Genomic DNA, 19423 nt, shown 5'->3' with positions numbered 1-19423 from the left:
GCCCTATTTCCATGCCAGTGGTGTCAGTGCCACTGCTAGCAAGATCCGGAATGTCAAAGAGGGTAGCGCTGAAGGGAAAAAAGGGAGAATGATAAGCTGGGGATAAAGAGTACACCCCACACTTCCTTCTCCCCAGAACCAGCTTTAAAATTCATAGTGACAGTGCTGTTCCCTGACCAGTTGACAGTTCCAGAGATTCTGACAGTTTTGGAGATTCTGACAGTTCTGGAGATTCTGACAGTTCCAGAGATTCTGATGGTTCAGAGATTCTGATAGTTCTGGAGATTTTGGTAGTTCCAGAGATTTTGATAGTTCTGGAGATTTTGGTAGTTCCAGAGATTTTGATAGTTCTGGAGATTCTGAAAGTTCAGGAAATTCTCATAGTTCCGGAGATTTTGATAGTTCTGGAGATTCTGAAAGTTCAGGAAATTCTCATAGTTCCAGGGATTCTCATAGTTCTAGAGACTCTGAAAGTTCAGGAAATTCTCATAGTTCCAGGGATTGTCATAATTCTGGAGATCCTTAAAGTTCAGGAAATTCTCGTAGTTCTGGAAATTTTGATAGTTCCAGAGATTCTCATAGTTCTGGAGATTCTGAAAGTTCAGGAAATTCTGGTAGAGTCGGAGATTTTGATAGTTCTGGAAATTCTCATGGTTCTGGAGATTCTGAAAGTTCAGGAAATTCTGGTAGTTCCGGAGATTTTGATAGTTCCGGAGATTCTCATAGTTCCAGAGATTCTGATAGTTCCGGAGATTCTCATAGTTCTGGAGACTCTGAAAGTTCAGGAAATTCTCGTAGTTCCGGAGATTTTGATAGTTCCAGAGATTCTCGTAGTTCTGGAGATTCTGAAAGTTCAGGAAATAATGGTAGTTCCGGCGATTTTGGATAGTTCTGGAGATACCGAAAGTTCAGGAAATTCTGGTAGTTCCGGAGATTCTGATAGTTCTGGAGATTCTGGTAGTTTCGGAGATTCTGAAAGTTCAGGAAATTCTGGTGGTTCCAGAGATTTTGATATTTCCGGAGATTTTCATAGTTCTGGAGATTCTGAAAGTTCAGGAAATTCTGGTAGTTCCGGAGATTCTGATAGTTCCAGAGATTCTGATAGTTCCGGAGATTCTAATAGTTCCAGAGACAGTCACTTCCTGTGGGCTGCAGTGAAGAATGTTCCTTCTTCTTAGCTATCTTCTACCAATTGCCCTGACCCTGGTGTGGTGGAGGTGAAGAGATATGGACATGCCTATATAGTCTGTATCAGGAAAGCAGCCTGGGGTGACAATCATAGCTCCCTTCATAGATCAGTGGAGGTGGGATATAGCCACCCAGGAACAAGGAATATATTATTTGTATGTAATGGAGATGAAGAGATATTTTTGTAGTATAGATGAGGAGAACAGCCTGGGTGACAATCATGGCTCCCTCCATAGATCAGTAGACACCTAGGAAGAATAGGGAGTATGTTATGTGCAAGAATACCAAGTGAAAAAGAAGCAAAAGAGGAAGTAAACTAAGAAAACAAATGCAGTCACCACACCAAGGACTAGTTAACTTGGATTTATTACTTTTTTTGGTGTTGGATTTAGAACCTTTGTTCTAGAATTAGTAGTATTGTACTACTAAATATGACCACACGGTGCCACCAGAGTACACTCCAATCTATAACATCGCAGTACCGCAGACAACCGCACCATGCCGCCTCTGTACAAGGCACTGTGCCTGCCTTGCAGTACTCCACATGACCACAAGATGCCGCCAGTGGGTGGGAACAGGGACACTCCAGAGATTTGCTCTGGCTCTATGCACCGGACCGGGCGGAGTGTGGGCGGACATGGGGCGGGCTGAAGGTGTCGCTGTCGGGCTGGCTTCCCGGGCTCCGGACAGTCCCCTCCAGCCGGTACGTTCGGCGCTGGAATAGCGGCCATGGCAGCGGAGCGCCGAGCCTTCGCACAGAAGATTAACAGGTGAGCCGAGTACCACGTGACCGGGGGGTGACAGGTGTGGGGGGAGGGGACAGGTGTGCTGCACAATGTCTTATTAATATTCCAATCGTTGTGTGGAGTCCGTCCCTGGACAAAGCAGCATGCAGATAGTCCCCATTGTAGTGTAATAGTGCAGATAGACAGGTCCCAGTCTTATGAAGAGGTCCTGATTTCCTGGGAGGGTGACAACCTATGGCAGTGTCCCCACAAATATCCACTTCCTGAATGTTCTACCCACATCCATCAGTCTATAAACACTGATATCTTGATCTATATACTCTGATCTCAGTCCCAATCTATATACACTGATATCCTGATCTATATACACTGATATCCTGATCTATATAAACTGATCTCCCGATCTATATACACTGATATCCTGATCTATATACACTGATATCCTGATCTATATACACTGATCTCCCGATCTATATACACTGATATCCTGATCTATATACACTGATATCCTGATCTATATACACTGATATCCTGATCTATATACACTGATATCTTGATCTATATACACTGATCTCCCAATCTATACACACTGATCTCCTAATCTATATACACTGATATCCTGATCTATATACTCTGATCTCATCCACAATCTATATACACTGATCTCCCGATCTATATACACTGATCTCCCGATCTATATACACTGATCTCCCAGGCTATATACACTGATATCCCGATTTATATACACTGATATCCTGATCTATATACTCTGATCTCATCCACAATCTATATACACTGATCTCCCGATTTATATACACTGATATCCTGATCTATACACTCTGATCTCATCCACAATCTATATACATCTGATATCCTGAGCTATATACTCTGATCTCATCCACGATCTATATACGTCTGATATCCTAATCTATATACATCTGATATCCTGAGCTATATACTCTGATCTCATCCACGATCTATATACGTCTGATATCCTGAGCTATATACTCTGATCTCATTCCTGATCTATATACACTGATCTCATTCCAGATCTATATACGCTGATCTCATCCACAAGCTATATACACTGATATCCTGATCTATATACACTGATATCCTGATCTATATACACTGATCTCCCGATCTATATACACTGATCTCCCGATCTATATACACTGATATCCTGATCTATATACACTGATATCCTGATCTATATACACTGATATCTTGATCTATATACACTGATCTCCCGATCTATACACACTGATCTCCTAATCTATATACACTGATATCCTGATCTATATACTCTGATCTCATCCACAATCTATATACACTGATCTCCCGGTCTATATACACTGATATCCCAATTTATATACACTGATATCCTGATCTATATACTCTGATCTCATTCACAATCTCTATACACTGATATCCTGATCTATATACTCTGATCTCATCCACAATCTATATACACTGATATCCCGATCTATATACACTGATCTCCCGATCTATATACACTGATCTCCCAGGCTATATACACTGATATCCCGATTTATATACACTGATATCCTGATCTATATACTCTGATCTTATCCACAATCTATATACACTGATCTCCCGATTTATATACACTGATATCCTGATCTATACACTCTGATCTCATCCACAATCTATATACATCTGATATCCTGAGCTATATACTCTGATCTCATCCACGATCTATATACGTCTGATATCCTAATCTATATACATCTGATATCCTGAGCTATATACTCTGATTTCATCCACGATCTATATACGTCTGATATCCTGAGCTATATACTCTGATCTCATTCCTGATCTATATACACTGATCTCATTCCAGATCTATATACGCTGATCTCATCCACAAGCTATATACACTGATATCCTGATCTATATACTCTGATCTCATCTACAATCCATATACACTGATATCCTGATCTATATACTCTTATCTCATTCCCGATCTATATACACTGATATCCTGATCTATATACACTGATATCCTGATCTATATACTCTGATCTCATCTACAATCCATATACACTGATATCCTGATCTATATACTCTGATCTCATTCCCGATCTATATACACTGATCTCCCAATCTGTATACTTTGATCTCATCCACAATCTATATACACGGATATCCCAATCTGTATTATTATTATACAGGATTTATATAGCGCCAACAGTTTACGCAGCGCTTTGCAATATAGAAGGGGGGTCAGCACAATTACAGTACAGTTCAATACAGAAGGTACAGGAGGGCCCTGCTCGTAGAGCTTACATTCTAAAGGGAGGGGGTGGTGGTACAAAAGGTAATAGATGCGGGGAATGATTTGATGGGGGTGGCTCGGGGACAGTTGTTAGGTGGGTGTGGGATAGGCTTCCCTGAATAAATGAGTTTTCAGGGATCTCCTAAAGGTGGACAGGTTAGGGGCTGATCTGATATACCGGGGCAGGGAGTTCCAGAGGATGGGAGAGGCTCTGGAGAAGTCCTGAAGGTGAGCATGAGAGGAGGTAACAATGGAGCTAGAGAGCAGGAGGTCCTGGGAGGAGCGGAGGGGACGATTTGGGCGATATCTGCAGATGAGGTTGGTGATGTAGATGGGGCGATGTTGTGGATGGCCTTGTATGTTGTGGTTAGCATTTTGAATTTTATACGGTGGGGTAGGGGAAGCCAGGGAAGGGATCTATATACTATACACTGATATCCAACTGCAGAGTATTCCATACTCCAGGTCAGTATCTGTAGTGATGTGTGTACACCGGGGGCCCTCTATAGCAGAGGGCGGCTTCCATTTCTTTATGTTTCAGATTCCTTCTGAATCAGAATTTTTTAACCTTGTGAATATTGTGGAATATCATCCCGAAAATAACATTGTAAGTTCTCGGGGATCCCTGCTAATAATGACTATAGCTGAGAATACAGAAAAGGGAACATGTAGTACTTGGTGTACTTGACACCCGGGGCTGCTTTATAAGGCAAAACTCTATTTAGTAATTATAATGAAATGGAACAAGTACTAATAATAGGCATAAGGGAGAGACAGTGACAATTGTAGTGTTACCTCACATTGGTAGTTGGTGGAGAGAGTTTACATGCAGGGTTAGCTGAAAAGTGGATCCTTACATTGGTGGTATGTGAGGTGCCCCCTTACATTGGTGTACATTGCGGTGCCTCCTTAGACTGGTGGTCGGTAAAGTGCCTACTTACAGTGTAGGTCATTGAGGTGCCCCTTTAGACTGGTGGTCATTGAGGTGCCCCTTTAGACTTGTCAGTGAGGTTCCCCCTTAGACTGGTGGTCGGTAAAGTGCCTACTTACAGTGGTGGTCAATGAGTTGCTCCCTTAGACTGGTGGTCGGTAAAGTGCCTACTTACAGTGTAGGTCCTTGAGGTGCCCCTTTAGACTGGTGGTCCTTGAGGTGCCCCTTTAGACTGGTGGTCCTTGAGGGGCCCCTTTAGACTGGTGGTCCTTGAGGGGCCCCTTTAGACTGGTGGTCCTTGAGGGGCCCCTTTAGACTGGTGGTCCTTGAGGGGCCCCTTTAGACTGGTGGTCATTGAGGTGCCCCTTTAGACTTGTGGTCAGTAAGGTTCCCCCTTAGACTGGTGGTCGGTAAAGTGCCTACTTACAGTGGTGATCATTGAGGTGCCCCCTTAGACTGTTGTCATTGAGGTGCCCCCTTAGATTGGTGGTCAATGAGTTGCTCCCTTAGACTGGTGGTCGATAAAGTGCCTACTTACAGTGTAGGTCATTATTGAGGTGCCCCCTTAGATTAGTGGTCAGTGAGATTCCCCCTTAGACTGGTGGTCGGTAAAGTGCTTACTTACAGTGGTAGTCATTGAGGTGCCTTCCTAGATTGATGGTCAATGAGTTGCTCCCTTAGACTGGTGGTCATTGAGATGCCCCCCTTACGTGGGTGGTCAGTGAGGTTCCCTCTTAGACTGGTGGTCAATGAGTTGCTCCCTTAGACTGGTGGTCATTGAGGTGCCCCTTTAGATTAGTGGTCAGTGAGGTCCCCCCCCTTAGACTGGTGGTTGGTAAAGTGCTTACTTACAGTGGTGGTCATTGAGGTGCCTCCTTAGACTGTGGTCATTGAGGTGCCTTCCTAGATTGATGGTCAATGAGTTGCTCCCTTAGACTGGTGGTCATTGAGATGCCCCCCTTACGTGGGTGGTCAGTGAGGTTCCCTCTTAGACTGGTGGTCATTGAGGTGCCTACTTACATTGGGGGTCATTGAGGTGACACCTTAGATTGGTGGTCAGTGACGTGCCCCCTGATGCTTTTAGTTGGTAAGGTGCCTCCTGATGCTGGCACCAGTGAAGCTCCCCCTTGATGCCAGTGGTTGGTGAATCTCCCCCTTGATGTCAGTGGTCCTTGATGCACCCCCTTACAGTGCTGGTACATGGGGGAAGGGCACTTTAGACTGGAGGTTAGTGGGAAAAGGGCCCCCATATATTAGTGGCCAGATGAGATAAGGCCTCCATTATGCTAGTGGCAGGCAGGAAAAATGCCCCCCTTACTAATAGCTAAAGAGATAATTGGTGTCACTGTTTACATATCTTAGAGTAAGACATTGTTTGGGAAACCCCTGACAACTTCTGGCGGAACCCTGGTTGTAAAACTAAATAGTTTACATGTCAGTGACGTCTACATTTGCGTTTGTGCTTTCCCATGGGCTCTAAATGCTTGAAGAAAATCTAAAAATAAATTCACGTTTTTTTGTTAAAGCTGAACACACACTAATATAGGCCGCCTTCACACCATGCATTGGGCTTTCACACGTGCTTTCATGTGTTAGTGCATACTGCGTTCAATCAGCACGTTTGTTAAAACAGTAATGTATGAAAAACTGCATCTAAAGGATTTTTGGAGACTCAACATACCACAGGCACGTGTGTTATGGTGCTGTGTAATTGGAAGCTACGGTCCAAATGATTTGGGGTAACAGGCGCATTTTGCCGCAGTGCTTTTATTAATGTTCCTTAAAACCATATTGTGCAGTGTTTCTAAAAACTTTGTTTAATTTGCCAAAATTGATGTACTGCAGCCTTTCTCATTCAGGGTTTCTTGGAACACTAGGGTTGCTGGAGGTTCCTTGAGCAATGAGCACTCTCTGCCTCTCTCATAAGTTACGATTAGAAGCAATCTATAAATAGGCATTTTTTGCACTGATCACCAATGTTAAGTGCATTCTTTCTACTGACCGCCAAAGTAAGATGAGCATTTTTCCTATTGACCACCATCATAAGGGGCATTCATCCACTGACAACCAATGTATGGAGCATTCTTCCCACAGACTACCAATGTAAGGAGCATTCTTCCCACAAACTACCAATGTAAGGAGCTTTCTTCTCATTGACTACCAATGTAAGGGGCATTCTTCCCTCTTGACCACCGTTTTAAAGAGCATTTTTTCCTATTGACCACCTTTACAATGAGGTCCTTCCTCTACTGACCAGCAATGTAGTCTGCATTCTTTTTCCCTCTGATCACTAGTGTAAGGATCATTCTTCTCAATGATCACTAGTGCAAAAGCATTCTCCCCATTGACTACCAATGCAAGGTGCTTTCTTGCTATTGACTACCTGTACAATGAGGCCCTTCTTCTACCCACCAACAGTGCAAGGAGCATTCCTCCCACTGACCACCACTGTAAGGAGCATTCCTCCCACTGACCACCAGTGTAAGGAGCATTCCTCCCACTGACCACCAGTGTAAGGAGCATTCCTCCCACTGACCACCAGTGTAAGGAGCATTCCTCCCACTGACCACCAGTGTAAGGAGCATTCCTCCCACTGACCACCAGTGTAAGGAGCCCTTCTCCTACTGACCACCATAGTAAGGTGGCCCTTCTCCCAGTGACTGCCAATGTTTGGAGATCCTTCTCCACTGATGCCAAACTAAGGTATCCCTTTTCCACAGACCACCATCGTACGTCAGCAATTTACTGGCCACCAGTGTAAGGGGCATTTTTCCACTAACGATCAATGTGATGGGGCTCTTCTCCACTGACCATGAATGTGAGCGAACACTACAGTTTTCTTTTCTGGCCATCATTATTTGTTTCATATCATGATTATGACTGCAATGATCATGTTATATAGGGCAGCCCCCAGTGCCAGTCATGCTAGGTATTCCACAATATTCCACAATCCTTATTCTTCTGACCCTCACCGTCAAGGTGTGCCTGGCAATGATTGTTAAGTGTTGGCACCTCTGTTGTATTCTCACAAGGAACATTGGTGTTGAAACTTTCAGCCGAAATTGTGATAACAAGTATGAAAGTAGTATAGTCTCCTGATAATAGAGGTGATAGAACAATATAGACTAAACATAAAGGGGGCGTATAGATAAAATAAGACAAAAGAAAAAGATTAGAGGAAGCCAGCTGTGAAGGACACATGGGGGTGGTTATACCCCGCTCCTTCATTACTGAAGTATTTCTTCTAAGCTGGCTAATGACTGTAACCCAAGGAAACGAAGGAGCATTATTAATTATTTTATTTCAATTCAAACATATGCAGATGGAAAGTTCTTTTGTTCTTTAAACCCCCCCCCCCTTCCTATTGCCGTCTTCTCCTGTCTGTGGTATAACATTACAATAATTCATTCAAATTGTCCCCCCCTTATACTAATCTGAAATCCTTGCACGCTGTCTCGCCATCTGTTCAGACAGCTGGACAGCACAACCGGAGCACACGGCTCTCCTCTCTGTTTCCAAACTGTAGCAGAGAATTGGGAGATAATAAGGCAATTAGGAGCTCAGTTCCAGTAATACGATTTAAAGTATATCCTAGGACAGCTAGACGCCGGGCCACTGTCATATGTTGTTTAAGGCATAATAAGACACTCAGGACTTGGCTTACTGTAATGAGATGTTAGAGGGCATTAAGACACTTAGGAGCCGGGTTACTGTAATAAGATATTACTGGGGTGATAAGACACTTAGGAGCCGGGTTACTGTAATAATAAGTTACAGGGGTGATAAGACACTTAGGTGCAGTGTTACTTTAGTAAGATGTTATGGGGTATTTGAACACTCAGGAGCTGGGTTACTGTAATAATATATTACAGGGGTAATAAGACACTCCGGAGCTGGATTACTGTAATAAGATATTACAGGGGTAATAAGACACTCAGGAACTGGGTTACTGTAATAAGATATTACAGGGGTAATAAGACACTCAGGAGTTGGGTTACTTTAATAAGATATTACAGGGGTAATAAGACACTCAGGAGCTGGGTTACTGTAATAAGATATTACAGGGGGTAATAAGACTCTCAGGAGCTGGGTTACTGTAATAAGATATTAAAGGGGTAATAAGACACTCAGGAGCTGGGATACTGTAATAAGATATTACAGGGGTAATAAGACACTCCGGAGCTGGGATACTGTAATAAGATATTACAGGGGTAATAAGACACTGAGGAGCTGGGTTACTGTAATAAGATATTACTGGGGTGATAAGACACTTAGGAGCCGGGTTACTGTAATAATACGTTACAGGGGTGATAAGACACTTAGGTGCAGTGTTACTTTAGTAAGATGTTATGGGGTATTTGAACACTCAGGAGCTGGGTTACTGTACTAAGATATCACAGGGGTAATAAGACACTCAGGAGCTGGGTTACTGTAATAAGATATTACAGGGGTAATAAGACTTTACAGGGGTAATAAGACACTCAGGAGCTGGGTTACTGTACTAAGATATTACAGGGGTAATAAGACACTCAGGAGCTGGGTTACTGTAATAAGATATTACAGGGGTAATAAGACACTCAGGAGCTGGGTTACTGTAAAAAGATATTACAGGGGTAATAAGACACTCAGGAGCCGGGTTACTGTAATAATAAGTTACAGGGGTGATAAGACACTTAGGTGCAGTGTTACTTTAGTAAGATGTTATGGGGTATTTGAACACTGAGGAGTTGGGTTACTGTAATAGGATATTACAGGGGTAATAAGACACTCTGGAGCTGGGTTACTGTTCTAGAATACTTTGAGACAGTCTATAACAATAGTCTATTACGTTCTGCGATTTATTAAACTCCAATTCAGTGATTTTTTTTTTTTTTTTTTTAAAGTTCTAAAATTCCAGACATCCCTTCACACCCCTGCCCCCACCCTCCATGCTATCTTTATTTCATCCTCCGCTGTCGTTTCCCCTCGTCCTCCCCTCTCCTGCGTCCTGTTATTGTGTTGGGAAAAGCAGCACTTCCTCTCGTATCGGGCAGTGTGGAGCGCTAGTGTCCCGTCCGGAGAAGTGCTGGGCTGCTCCCTCCCATGACGGAAGCCATGTCTTCAAGTAGAGTGTGAGCTCTTCGTTACCTCTGTGCTCTGTTGTCTGACGTAGAACTAGAGGGCAGGAAAAGCGTGGTCTGTAGGGATCAGTCCCATTCTTTATACCGCTGGCCCTACTGAGGGCTGATTGGTTGCTGAGGGCTACACAGACATTTTTCCTTTCTGAAACTTTGTCAGGCTACTGTGCTTGGAGTATAAACAGGATGTAATAGTGTTCTTCTAATTATTGCCCTCTTTCTTATCTTTTTCCTTATTTTTCGGATACATCTAGGTGTTGTGGTACTTTGTCTTACCCCAATGTTCAAATTTAGGCTGATGGACAGTCCACTGGAAACTGGTATGAGTTTTGGATGGGTGCTGTTACAATGAACCAATGACTCGATACATCTTTTATTTTGTTTTTATATAGTGTTGACATATTACACAGCTTTTTTTTTTTCTTTTTTTTTTTTTTTGAGTGCATGAATCCGTGCATCCCTAAGATCGAAAGAGCTTACAATTTATTGTCCATCATGATTTTCCATTAGAAAAGTTATTTGTACCATTTGCACTGTGTATGATATTTTATTTTATATTTTATTTCAACCAAGAAAGACATAAATATTTATAAATGCTGGTTGGATGGTACAGTCTTCAACAGTCGGTGTACATTTATTAGTAACGGACCATCCTGAAGTCATTCAGCTTTTATCAGATGTGTATTGAGGTTACAGACCTAGATTTACAAGGCCCATTTTTAAAAAGTTTTCATTTTTTTTATTCCAGTTTTTTAACATTTTATGTCTATATCTGTGCACTACTGTGGAGGCTGATGTGGGGGCTGCTGTGCAGTTATACTTACCATCTTGCTTTAAAACTTTACATTTTTTATTCCTTTTAGAAATGTTCTGTCTATATCTATGCACTACTGTGGCGGCTGAGGTGTGGTGGCTGACAAGTCCCTGCTGCTCTGCTGTTATCCTGACTCTCTTACTTCAAAACTTTACATTTTTAAAAAATGTTGTGTTTAGGACATCTATGCACTGCTGTGGCGGTTGGCGCGTGTCGGCTGCTGTGGCGGTTGGCGCGTGTCGGCTGCTGTGGCGGTTGGCGCGTGTCGGCTGCTGTGGCGGTTGGCGCGTGTCGGCTGCTGTGGTGGCTGGCGCGTGTCGGCTGCTGTGGTGGCTGGCGCGTGTCGGCTGCTGTGGTGGCTGGCGCGTGTCGGCTGCTGTGGTGGCTGGCGCGTGTCGGCTGCTGTGGTGGCTGGCGCGTGTCGGCTGCTGTGGTGGCTGGCGCGTGTCGGCTGCTGTGGTGGCTGGCGCGTGTCGGCTGCTGTGGTGGCTGGCGCGTGTTGGCCCTGTGGTGGCTGGCGCGTGTCGGCTGCTGTGGTGGCTGGCGCGTGTCGGCTGCTGTGGTGGCTGGCGCGTGTCGGCTGCTATGGTGGCTGGCGCGTGTCGGCTGCTGTGGTGGCTGGCGTGTGTCGGCTGCTGTGGTGGCTGGCGTGTGTCGGCTGCTGTGGTGGCTGGCGTGTGTCGGCTGCTGTGGTGGCTGGCGTGTGTCGGCTGCTGTGGTGGCTGGCGTGTGTCGGCTGCTGTGGCGGCTGGTGTGTGTTGGCTGCTCTGCTGTTATGTTGACTCTCTTACCTCAAAACTTAAAAAAAAAAAAGTATTCAATTTTTTTAAAATTTTGTGTCTATGCACTGCTGTGGCGGCTGGCGTGTTCCGCCGGCTGACGCGTTCCGGCTGCTGAGGCGGCTGACGCGTGCCGACTGCTCTGCTGTTATGTTGACTCTCTTACTTCAAAACTTAAAAGAAAAAAAAAAAAAGTATTCAATTTTTTTTTTGATTTTGTGTCTATGCACTGCTGTGGCAGCTGGCGCGTGTTGGTGGCTGACGCATGCCGACTGCTCTGCTGTTATGCTGACTCTCTTTAAAACTTAAAAAAAAAAAAAAAAGTATTCCATTAAAAAAAAAAATTGTGTCTATGCACTGCTGTGGCGGCTGACGCGTTCCGGCTGCTGTGGCGGCTGACACTTGCCTGCTGCTCTGCTGTTATGCTGACTCTCTTACTTCAAAACTTAAAAAAAAAATGTATTCCATTTTTAAAAAATGTTGTGTCTAGGACATCTATGCACTGCTGTGGCGGTTGGCGCGTGTCGGCTGCTCTGCTGTTATGTTGACTCTCTTACTTCAAAACTTAAAAAAAAAAAAGTATTCAATTTTTTTAAAATTTTGTGTCTATGCACTGCTGTGGCTGACACGTTCTGGCTGCTGTGGCGGCTGACGCGTGCCGACTGCTCTGCAGTTTTGCTGACTCTCTTACTTCAAAACTTAAAAAAAAAAGTATTCCATTAAAAAAAAAATTTGTGTCTATGCACTGCTGTGGTGGCTGGTGCGTGCCGACTACTCTGCTGTTATGCTGACTCTCTTACTTCAAAACTTTTTACATTTTTTATTCCATTTTTTAAAAATGTTGTGTCTGTGATATCTATGCATGGCTGTGGCATGCCGGCTGCTGTGGTGTTATGCTGATCCTCTTACTTCAGATTTTTTAGAGCCCATTCACCAGCATTGCATGTTGTACAGCATCCACTGGTGTGCACTGTGAAGGAAGTGGAGCTATGCATTGTCATGATGCATCACAGTCTTTACTTTTTTTTTCTTCTTTTTGTTTTCTAACTTTATGAAGATGTCACACAATGAAATTCCATGCATCTTTATGCACCAAAGTGAGGTGACTAGAACTGTGTTGGGCAAGGCTACCCAGGGCAACACAATTCATATGATGTGAATGGGCCATTAACCATGTATGCAGGTAAAGAATGATCTGTATATTTGTGAGGGTCACTTTGATTTATGGCACCACGGTCACTGCACCATACCACACTTTTTTTCCACCTGCCTCCTGGGCCAGGCCTTTTGGCTGGGATTGGAGGAATTTTTGATTCCTGGCCTGAGGGCCTGGTCATTGTTTTACACAATGATCACTTTTCACTCCCCTCTCCACTTCCTTCTCCCCCACTTTCTTTTATTTAAGCCCTTGTTTGTCACTTTTTGTATGTTTATGTTTGTACACGGTTTTTGCACTGGTAGGGTGTAGGTCCTCGGGCCAGCCCTGAAAGTCTTGGCAGGTGGTGGACTTGGCCTTCTGGCTTGGTTCGCCCTCTCTCATGGGGTCTCCCTTTGGGGGAGCCCCACCAAGTACTTGGGTGGGTCTGTTTCGGCAGACCCTCCAGAGAAAGGGGTCCGTCTGGTTTTGGCCAGATGGACCAAGTGTAAAGTCCAGTCCAGTCTGGAGCTTCACACCCCGGTGGATCAGGGCAAGGCCCTCTGATTTTAGAGGGCTTGTGTACACCTGTTGCACGTTTTTTGTGTTTCACTCATTATGCGTGTGCACATTTTTTTGGCACTGGGTGAAGTTTTTGAGTGTGTTTCACACGCCATGGGTTTTCAAAAAAAAAAAAAATTGTTGCAGAGCATTGATACAGGGCCAGCATGACATCCAGGGAACTAGTATTTGCAGAAGGAGGTCAGCAATGGCAGCTCTCATAGCTTTTTTTTCCAACAGGTTTCCTTTAGTTGGGAATGTGAAACCCCCTCATAAGATAGGTAGGAGCTAGAGCTGCACAATTCTGGCTAAAATCCTCTAAGCAAGTGTCAGAAAAAGATTTAGACTTAAAGTGGTTAAACTTCCTGCATTTACAGGTTGTTAAAAACTTGGCAGACTGATTTTTTTTACACAGAAGTTTATCCCTTTGATCCAAAAAGGAAGAGTTAGTTACAATGTTTCATGAAAAACTTGGCAGACTGCCTGGATTTTTTTTACACAGAAGTTTATCCCTTTGATCCAAGAAGGAAGAGTTAGTTACAATGTTTCATGAAAAACTTGGCAGACTGCCTGGATTTTTTTTTTTTTTTTTTACACAGAAGTTTATCCCTTTGATCCAAGAAGGAAAAGTTAGTACTTAGCAGATTGCCTGGATTTTTTTCACACAGAAGTTTATCCCTTTGATCTAAGAAGGAAGAGTTAATTACAATGTTTCATGAAAAACTTGGCAGACTGCCCGGATGTTTTCTTTTGACAGCTGAGTGAGCAGATAAGTCTCTCCACTTGTTATATGAAAGAATCGGCAAACTCTGCAATGGAGATCGTCAGGGGGGTTGAATTGAGATCTCGATTTTTTTAACGATTAATTGTGCAGCTCTAGTAGGAGCTAGGACCCAACCCCCCCCCCCCCCCGGCTTGGATCTGTGGGTGATAATTGAAGCTGTTGGCAGTGTCCTGAAGCTGGGGTTTCTGTTTTGGGTTGACTATCCCTATGAAAGAATTCCCTATTATAAGATGTAGGTGCCAAGCCCTGTAAAATGCAGTGTGTTTGTTTCTCCTGCAACAAGTTCACTGATCACGATGTTATCTCTCACATACCAGAAATAAATTGGCAAGCTGCTCATGAATGACTTTTATTGCTGTAAATCTTGTTCTGTAAGAGGAAGTAGGTGGCTTTAAGGGTGCTGATAAAAATATCAGATAGTTGCTTGGAATGTACTATTGTATGAAAGCTTCAACTGAAGCTTAAAGGATAAGTCCATCCTAACACTAAAATCGCTACATCTACAGACATCCACGATCTGATCTAAGACTAGCCCTGTAAAGAAGAAATCAGTATACAATGTCAACGGCTGTGAAATGAATAGGGAGCAACGTCACCCATAGACTTACTATGGGGCTTCCGTTGTCGGCTGTGTCCTCTGCACCCGCCTACACAGAAAAGCCACAGCTGACAGCTCAGCGTGGGGTTGGATCGGCTTTAGAAAAGGTATGTATACTGGTTTATATTTTGCAGGGCTAGATAGGTTAGTGTCAGATTGTGGATGTCTGTAAATGTAGAGATTTTAGTATTAGGGTGGACTTATCCTTTAACCGCTTCAGCCCCGGAAGATTTTACCCCCTTCCTGACCAGAGCACTTTTTGCGATTCGGCACTGCGTCATTTTAACTGACAACTGCGCGATCGTGCGATGTGGCTCTCAAACAAAATTGACGTCCTTTTTTTCCCACAAATAGAGCTTTCTTTTGGTGGTGATCACCTCTGCGATTTTTATTTTTTGCGCTATAAACAAAATAAGAGCGACAATTTTGAAAAAAAAGCATTATTTTTTACATTTTGCTATAATAAATATCCCCCAAAAATATATAAAAAACATTTTTTTTTCTTCAGTTTAGGCCGATCGTATTCTTCTACATATTTTTGGTAAAAAAAAATCGCAATAAGCGTTTATTGATTGGTTTGCGCAAAAGTTATAGCGTTTACAAAATAGGGGATGGTTTTATGGCATTTTTATTAATATTTTTTTTTTTTTACTAGTAATGGCAGCGATCAGCGATTTTTATTGTGACTGCGACGTTATGGCGGACATGTCGGATATTTTTTACACATTTTTGGGACCATTGTCATTTATACAGCGATCAGTGCGATTTAAAAATGCACTGATTCCTGTGTAAATTACACTGGCAGTGAAGGGGTTAACCACTAGGGGGCAGGGTGGGGTTAAGTACGTCCTAGGGGAGTGATTCTAACTGTAGGGGGGATGGGCTGTGTGTGTCATTACGCTGATCACCGCTCTAGATGACAGGGAGCAGTGATCAATGGCACTTGTCACTAGGCAGAACGGGGAGATGCTGTTTACATCAGGATCTCTCCGTTCGTCCTCTCTGTGAGATCGTCGCGGGGATACCGCGGGACCAGCGACCCGACTCACGGAGCCTCCGGCCGGCGCACGCAATGGCATGGCGGGTAATTCAAATGGACGTACCTGTAAGTCCATTTGCCCAGCCATGCCATTCTGCCAACGTACATCGTCGTGCGCCGGTCGTGAAGTGGTTAAAGAGGAACTTTGGTTATTTGTACAAAAATTAAAAATACTGTAGCTGCTGACTTTTAATAAACGCTCACCTGTCCAGGGATCCAGCTCCCACCCTGGCCTGTTCTTTGCAGGTCTTCCTTTCCAGCCCGCAGCTTGCTTGTGGGAAGCCGGCTGTGACTTCCTGCGGCTTCACAACCGACTCCCCGCTATGCATGCGCGAGTCACACCACACTGTCTGATATATGACATGTCCCAGGAGGTTACGGGGGGGGGGGTGTTTGGCTGAAATTCCAGAAGTAGGAGTGGGTACCTGGCAGAAGTAGGTACCCGCTCCCTAAAAAAGAGTTTACAATGAGAAGGGAGGGGGAGAAAAAGCGGAACTTTTTAACGCTTTCTAATGGCTGCTGAGCTAAAACCAGTTCCAGTGTAAGAGGCATAGACACTGTGCTTTTAAAGTATATTTAAAAACAATACTTTTTTAGCTTCAGATAGAGTGTGAAAAGGTTAGAACCTCTTTTATTGGTGCCTGATTCACCCTCTCCTATTTGTTCTGGCGACCTTTGTGATCCATACATAAAGTGATAGGAAATCCAAAATGTTTGAGGAGGTGAGGGGAAATCTTCCACTGTGTAACCTGCCTTGGGACATTTGTCTGAGTGGGGCTATCCAATATCATTTGTGAGAACTGCTCCCACTTCCTCATTTGTCTCTGAGACAGGAAGTTAAGGGAAATTTCCCCAACAGGACACAGAACAAAATGAAAGAGGGATCTTAACCATTCCCCACTCTATTTAAACCTGAAAAAGTAAGTTTGGCTTTAAATGCACTTTAGGTGGGTCATTTGGGGTCCATGACAACTCACAGGCTTAAAGGCATAGTCCTCCTTTTGCAAAAATGTAATAAATCCATCCACATTAATAAAGAAAGGTACAGTTATAACATTTTTGTACTGGAGCCTGCGGAGCATTGTGACCATATTTAAGTGATTGTAAAGTCTCGTTTAAAAATAAAAAAAAAAAAATAAAATAACAAACATGTTATACTTGCCTCTTCTGTGCAGTTGGATTTGCACAGGGCAGCCTGATCCTCCCCTTCTCGGGTCTCTCTTCACTGCTCCTGGCCCCTTCCTTCTGTTGAGTGCCCCCACAGCAAGGAGCTTGCTATGGGGGCACCTGAGCCGAGTTACAGCTCCCTGTGTCCATACAGACACGGAGCCCTGACCCAGCCCCACCCCCTCTCTCCCCTGATTGGCTAACTGACTTTGATTGACAGCTGCAGGAGCCAATGGTGCCTCTGCTGTGTCTCAGTCAATCAGGAGGACAGTCCCGGATAGCTAAGACACTCGTGGACATCGCTGGAGAGAGATGGGGCTCAGGTAAACATTAAGGGGGGAGTGCGCATGCTCTTGCAGACCTAGAATGTCACCTGCTGGTTGATGTACAGGTCACATACAGTGGGAGGATGGAGATGAGAGGATTAATGTGCAAGATAAGGGAGTTGAAGGGTTAATAAACAGGTCAAAGGCAGGATGGAGATGAGATGTACAGCTCACACTCAGGGGATAGAAAGGTGAAGGGGTTTAAAAAAGATCCCACAATCAAATTAATTCAATGTATTAACCACTTCAATACAGAGCACTTAGACACCTTCCTGCCCAGACCAATTTTCAGCTTTCAGCGCTGTCGCAGTTTGAATGACAATTGCGCGGTCATGCTACACTGTATCCAAACTAAATTTGTATCATTTTGTTCCCACAAATAGAGCTTTCTTTTGGTGGTATTTGATCACCTCTGCGGTTTTTATTTTTTGCTAAACAAATAAAAAAAGACCGAAAATTTTGAAAAAGATAAAAGTTTTGCTTCTGTTTCTGTTAAAAAAAATTTGTAAACAAGTACGTTTTCTCTTTCACTGATGGGCACTGATAAGGTGGCACTGACAGGTACTGATACGGCGGCACCGATGAGGTGGCACCAATGAGCGGGCACTGCTGGACACTGATGCGTGGCACTGATGGGCACTGATGCGTGGCACTGATGGGCACTGATGCGTGGCACTGATATGAGGCACTGATAGGCTTCCCTGGCGGCACTGGCAGTGGTAGGCATTGGAGTGGGCACTGATTGGCAGCTGCCTGTGCATTGATTGGCAGCTGCCTTTACACTGATTAGTATTTCCCTGGGGGTCTAGAGGGCATACCTGGTGGTCCAGTGTGGCTGGTTTCCCTGGTGGTCCTGGGCGGCTTCCCTGGTGGTCCTGGGTAGGATCCGAGGGGGGGCCGTGCTGATAAACAATCAGCACAGAACCCCCCGTCAGGAGAGCAGCCGATCGGCTATCCTCTACTCGCGTCTGTCAGACGCGAGTGAGGAAAAGCCGATTACCGGCTCTTCCTATTTACATTGTGATCAGCCGTGATTGGACACGGCTGATCACGTGGTAAAGAGTCTCCGTCAGAGATTCTTTACCTAGATCGGTGTTGCAGGGTGTCAGACTGACAACCCGCAACAACGATCGCCGCGATGCGCGCCCCCGGGGGCGCGCAGCGGCTCGATATCCTGATCACGTCATATGACGTCCGGTCAGGGATATCAAACCACTTTGCCGCCGTCATTTTGTAATAGGGCGGGCGGCAAGTGGTTAAAAACCCCCAATTTTTGCACATGCTGTTGCCTATAATCCAGTCCATTCCTTCCTTCTTTCATTTAACCTTCCTTCCTAATTCCTACATTGCAAAAGGATAGGGAGGGCTCTCAGATGTAAACAGTAGTAGTGTTTACATTTGTAATCAATTGAATGGTCATCACAGCAGTCACAAGGCACAGAGCCACTCTGGTTCTGTGCACTTTGCCTGTGATCTGAACTATCTGATCACAGCTTGATCACAGGCTTAGTGTAAATGCACAAGGGGTAAATAGAGCATTATTTTTACCACTTGCCACAGTACATTTACTGTGACAGGGTGGCACGGGCAGGCAGGATCACGTACATATACGTGATCCTGCCTCTGCCATGTTAGGGGCACACAGTGCGCCACTCCCTGGACACAGCAAATTGTGGATGGCTCCTGCTATGCGGTCACATAATCACAATGTCAACAAAGCTGTTATGAATGAACACACAGCTGTGTTTCCTATAGTGATGCTGTGATCTGCTCACAGCTATCACATAGTACCTGGGCCAATCAGCACCCTGTACCATGTGATAGCTGTGGGCCAATCACAGCTGTTATGAATGTAACCCATCAGCATATTGCAGTAGTAATATAGTTAGCAGCTAATATAAGTACCAGGTTTTAACTTTGCAGACTCTTGTAAACCCCT

At 44.3% G+C, this 19423-nt stretch overlaps 1 protein-coding gene across 7 annotated transcripts in view; it reads left to right on the top strand.

Annotated features, from left to right (window-relative positions):
• Positions 1-1774: 1774 nt before the first annotated feature.
• Positions 1775-19423, top strand: part of DOCK6 (dedicator of cytokinesis 6) — a 299047-nt gene continuing 281398 nt past the window's right edge. For 3 of the 7 annotated variants that reach the window (XM_073622622.1, XM_073622618.1, XM_073622617.1), the window contains exon 1: positions 1775-1958. In XM_073622622.1, coding sequence (XP_073478723.1) covers positions 1918-1958 — 41 coding nt within the window. In that variant the 5' untranslated portion in view covers positions 1775-1917. Of the gene's footprint in view, positions 1959-10231; positions 10276-19423 lie in introns of those variants that run through there. The other 4 variants (XM_073622624.1, XM_073622620.1, XM_073622621.1 and 1 more) reach the window with 3 other exon arrangements.

This window comes from Aquarana catesbeiana, linkage group LG03 (assembly GCF_042186555.1).
Source record: "Aquarana catesbeiana isolate 2022-GZ linkage group LG03, ASM4218655v1, whole genome shotgun sequence".
Taxonomy (NCBI): Eukaryota; Metazoa; Chordata; class Amphibia; order Anura; family Ranidae; genus Aquarana; species Aquarana catesbeiana.
The sequence above is the reverse complement of the archived record's forward strand: the minus strand, read 5'-3'. Positions and strand labels throughout refer to the sequence as shown.